The 4907-nt window shown below is 37.2% G+C and overlaps 1 protein-coding gene across 1 annotated transcript; it reads left to right on the top strand.

Annotated features, from left to right (window-relative positions):
- The first annotated feature begins 2885 nt into the window (after positions 1-2885).
- Positions 2886-4642, top strand: LOC119073330 (synaptic vesicle glycoprotein 2B-like). The gene is made up of 4 exons (XM_037178726.1): positions 2886-3303; positions 3368-3450; positions 3508-4366; positions 4425-4642. Exons 1-4 carry the CDS (start codon positions 2921-2923, stop codon positions 4606-4608), a joined length of 1509 nt encoding a protein of 502 aa, XP_037034621.1. The 5' UTR covers positions 2886-2920; the 3' UTR covers positions 4609-4642.
- The last annotated feature ends 265 nt before the right edge of the window (positions 4643-4907 follow it).

Below are 4907 nucleotides of genomic sequence, written 5' to 3'. Positions count from 1 at the left end.
AATATCGTTTTACCACAAACTAGCACTGAAATGTGGACAATCAGCAAACTATGACTCGCATTCTGGGGTACGACGCGGTGTTGAGGAATCTCGCGCCGCGTCATTCACAATAACCCACAAAGTGACACTTTCCTTATACAAAATGTGTCATTTTGTCAATTATTGTGAATGACGCGGCGCGAAATTCCTAGCAGCCTACGAAGCAAACGCTTCAAAAACAAGTGACAGAAGACTTTTTAAAATATTTTCTTTGAAGTTATTTTGGAAATATGCACAGGACTTGCGTCACATTTTACTCTTTTTAGGATTTTTGTCTGATTCAAATCGTAACATATTATTCTAACATTAACTTACGAATCCATTCAAAACCATCATTTTTTATCAATATTTTAAACAGCCATGGATACGGATAGTATTGGAGTGATAATTCGACAGTTTTGTTTTGTCTTAAGGCCAGTTCATGGTCGCATATATCGCAAAAATGTATGCGAGTATGAACTGGCCTTAATCCGAAATTCATTTCGAATTTACACTCGATGAAAAATGAAATGCTTCATATTTTCTCACTCGGACGCGGTTGAGGTATGTTCCAACATACCTCAACATACCGGACGTTTATGGTGCTATCGATAGGGAATTTCAAGGTGATCATTTCGTAGAAGAAGTTTTTTTTAAACAACCTCTCCGGCTCGAGGCGACTTCATTTTAAGCCAATAAAATGAAAAATCGGTTGGGGTGCTCATTGACAAAACCATAAAATTGGACTTTGATGCCTCACCCTGACTCACAGCTACAACCTTTTGACCGGACGATACTTTTATTAGAATCGTCGGTCAATTCTCTACAAACTACCATTAGATCAAAACCGGCCGGGTCGTTTCATTTCGGGGTAAAATTTTCTGAAAAATCATGATTTTGAATTTTTTTTAATTTTCTTGGAGTCGTCATGAGTCGGAGAGGTCGTTAAAAAAAACTTCTTCTACGAAATGATCACCTTGAAATTCCCTATCGATAGCACCATAAACGTCCGGAAACAAAAACGGTGTGTCCGACTCAAAAAAAATTTCACTAGAATGTGTAAAATAGCTATTTTGCAAATTGAGTTGTTTTGCCGACTTAATGTGAGATGTGCCCAAAAACCCACTAAAGTGGTAGCAACAAGCTAGCTAAATTAACACAATTTCAGTCATAAGATTAATTAGGTATTTACAAAATGTAATGTCTACTATAACGGACCTGTGAGTGTGTGAATTTACTTCATTTAGATAGATACTGAAACAGTAGTAGTATTTTGAAATTATACAGTAGATAAGAAAAAATAAGAAAACCTGTTCCAAAGAAGACCTAAAGTATAGTTTCCACTTAAAAAGAGCACTCCGTTTAGCCTCCGTTTACATGACAGTTGTCAAATAGAACAAAGGAACTGTCACGTAAACGGAGTAAAAAATTGAAATAAATTCAATTTCCACTCCGTTTGCGTGACAGTTCTTTTGTTCTATTTTACAACTGTCATGTAGACGGAGGCTAAACGGAGTGCTCTTTTTAAGTGGAAACTATACTTAAGGAATAAGTTATAACTCGTTCGACCACAGATGATCTTTACTTGATGTGGTTTCAGTATTAACTAGTCCCAAACTTTCGTTACGTAAAATGTACATATTTTCTCAATGATATGGTATGAATGCGGATAATCACATGCTATTTCGAACTGCATTCAAATTTGATACGTTCATTGCGATAAATGAATTTGAATTTTTAAATTATATTTACTTTGTGCGATGGGCCGCACTATTTATTTACAAAACATTATAATTTCAGTGCAAGACATCAATGATCATTTAAAGTCATTATCGTAAAATTTACGTCGTAAATTAATGTGTGCCATTTTGCTGCAATGCAAGCAACTTTACTCATCATCATCGTTTTTTACGAATCAAAAAAATTATTTGAAATTGTGTCAATAGCAAACATTTAATTGTAAATCAAATCAGTCAAAAATCAATATATGAGAAAAATGTGACGCAAGTCCCAGAGCAATAAAATTTATTATTTCTGTGAATATATGCACCAGAGTCTACAAAATAATCTGACTATTTGCTGAATGATGCGGGAAAGTGTGAAATAATCCTTTTTTTTTATATAAAATAGCGGTAGCCCCTCTCATTTTAAGATAAAATTTTCAGTGGAGTAGACAGGTGGCAGAGTAGAGAAAATATGATGTTAAGCCAGACTGCAAACTGAACGGGAATTGACAATCCATGTAAAAAAAATATCTGAGCATACCTACCATCGATTTATTTATATTATATGATCGTAGGACGAAGACGCTAAAAGTCCCTTTTATATGCTTATGTACGGTAAAGTGCACTTTACATCACTGCTTGTGACAGGGAAAATGCAATTACCGTCCACAAACATGTAAAATGTGCTACGTCAGTGCTTGTAAATGCTTGTTCAGGCACGTGTGATTGCTCCACTAGCCTTCGGCTCGTTACGCAAACCGCGCAAACCTCACACTTGCTTAAACAAATATTTACAAACAGTGACGTAACATACTAGTTTGGGGTCTTGGAGCAAAATTTTTCAGGTATATCTCAAAACTGACCTGATTTTCTTGAATTTCTTTGGATTTTAGATTACAGGTCAGTTAGTTTAGATATTTTCAGGTCCACTTGTGTTTCAGATCAAGTGGTACCTGACCTGTTCCTAGTCCTAGAGCAAAAGAGGAAAATTTCCAAATTTGCTGTCTAAATGGTGCCGCTTCTACGACAAAAAAAAGATCGTTTTTCGGGTAATGTTACGTGCGTCACGCGCGCCCATCAAATACAATATATTTGAGAAAATAAAATATTGAGATTCCAATCAAAGATGTGAAGAGTCTATTCAGTTGAGATCAGGTAAAATCAGTAATTGAGTGACAATGGTGCAAGATACCGTCGCGACCAATATCCCATTGGAAGATGCATTGGAAAAAACAGCATTTGGAAAATTCAATTGGATCCTGATTATACTATCGGGGGCGACACTGGCCGCCGTTTTTATGGAAACAATTAGCATTAACGTTATTTTACCGGTTGCACAATGTGATTTACGGATGAACAATCAGGACAAGGGTTTGCTGAGTGCCATTGGATTCATTGCGGTTATTGTTTCGTCACATCTTTGGGGATTCCTTGCCGATACTCGTGGAAGGAAGAAAATTATCGTCACATCTCTATTTATCGCCTTCTTCATATCCATCCTATCAACGTTGACTCAGTCGTATTGGTTATTCGTTGCGTTGCGATTTTTGAATGGATTTTTGTGAGTTTGACGATAATGACAATGAACAAAGAAAGTCTCCCAGAGCTGACCCGTTTTTATTTAGTGTTTCTGGGCCTTCAGCGACAACATTTGCGTACTTGGGTGAATTTCATTGTCTCAAAGATAGATCGAAAGTTATGATGCTAGGTGAGCTCTGTAGAAAATATACCGATTTTTGTCTAATGCAAAGTCTTTGGCTCTTAGGCTCATTTACGTATGCATTTTTCTGCTTTTGGAATCCGATTTTCGCTGCGATTATTATTAATCAGGACTGGACATTTTACATTGAGACAATCAACTTACTCTTCAAACCGTGGCGACTTTTTATGATTATCTGTGCCATTCCCAGTGTCTTAACTGGATGTTGTATGGTATTTATGCCTGAATCGCCAAAATTTACATTCTCCCAAGGTAACGAACTAGAAACACTAAAAATCTTGCAACGCATCTACTCGTGCAACACAGGAAAGCCAGCTGAAACATACAATGTAACATCGCTGGCAAAAGACGCAGATTTTGATGATCAGAAGACCGGTCACACTAATTTGTTTCACTTTATGTGGACCCAGACGGTTCCATTGTTCAAACATCCCCATCTGAGAAACACATTGACCGCATGCTACATTCAATTCTGCATTTTCAATTCACACAGTGGATTCTGGACGTTTTTCCCAGAAATCACAAACAGAATCGCTATTTGGAGGAATGATGCATCACATGTCTCATCTACGGTCTGTCAAGTGCTCAACGACACGCAAGTTATTTCAAACGAAGATGCAACATTGTGCGTAACAAAATTGGACAGCTCCGCCTATCAAAGCATTTTCATTTTGATTTCGGTCTACTGTTTCGGTTGGTTGGCTATGTCGCTGATTATTAATCGTATTGGAAAGCTTATCATAATGACGACGTTGCTATTCTCCTGCGGAATAACTGGATTTTCTCTCATCTTTGTTGACCAGCCTGTAGTTTCAACCTACTTATATATCGGTCTAATGACCGTTGGTCTGACGCTCACAGTGTTGAACGCATCGACGGTGGAACTATTTCCAACTAAGTTAAGGTATTTGTATGTCTACTTTTATTCGTAGAGCCAATATTGATCAACTCAATTTTATCAGAGCCATGGCGCTGTGTCTGACTCTAATGTCTGGTAGAATCGGCAGCGTTATCGGATCGAACGTAATGGGAGCACTGCTGGATAACTATTGTGTCTACACATTTGTTATGCCCACAACTCTGTTGATATCGAGCGGCTTTCTCGCATTTACAATTCCAAATATTTCAAAGAGAATTTTTAAATAAACCGTCGACTGTGAAACTGTTGTCATGTCGTGAAACTGGTAAAAAATTTTTGGTAATCTTTTGTAAAATAGTACAGTTAGAGACAGTGAAATTTCAGCATGAATTTGCTTCAGATGTTTTTCAGCTGATCCACACAAACAATCAACACTTTTTATACAAATTTACCACGCAAGGATCAGTTGTGTGGATCAGTTGAGGTAAATTCATAACGACATTTCACTGCCTCTGACAGTAATGAAAGAGAGTACAACATTCACACTTGGCAAAATATAAGGAGATCCAAACGGGGACGTAATCTA

The sequence above is a fragment of the Bradysia coprophila genome, chromosome II (assembly GCF_014529535.1).
Source record: "Bradysia coprophila strain Holo2 chromosome II, BU_Bcop_v1, whole genome shotgun sequence".
NCBI lineage: Eukaryota > Metazoa > Arthropoda > Insecta > Diptera > Sciaridae > Bradysia > Bradysia coprophila.
This window is presented reverse-complemented; position numbering and strand designations above follow the sequence as displayed.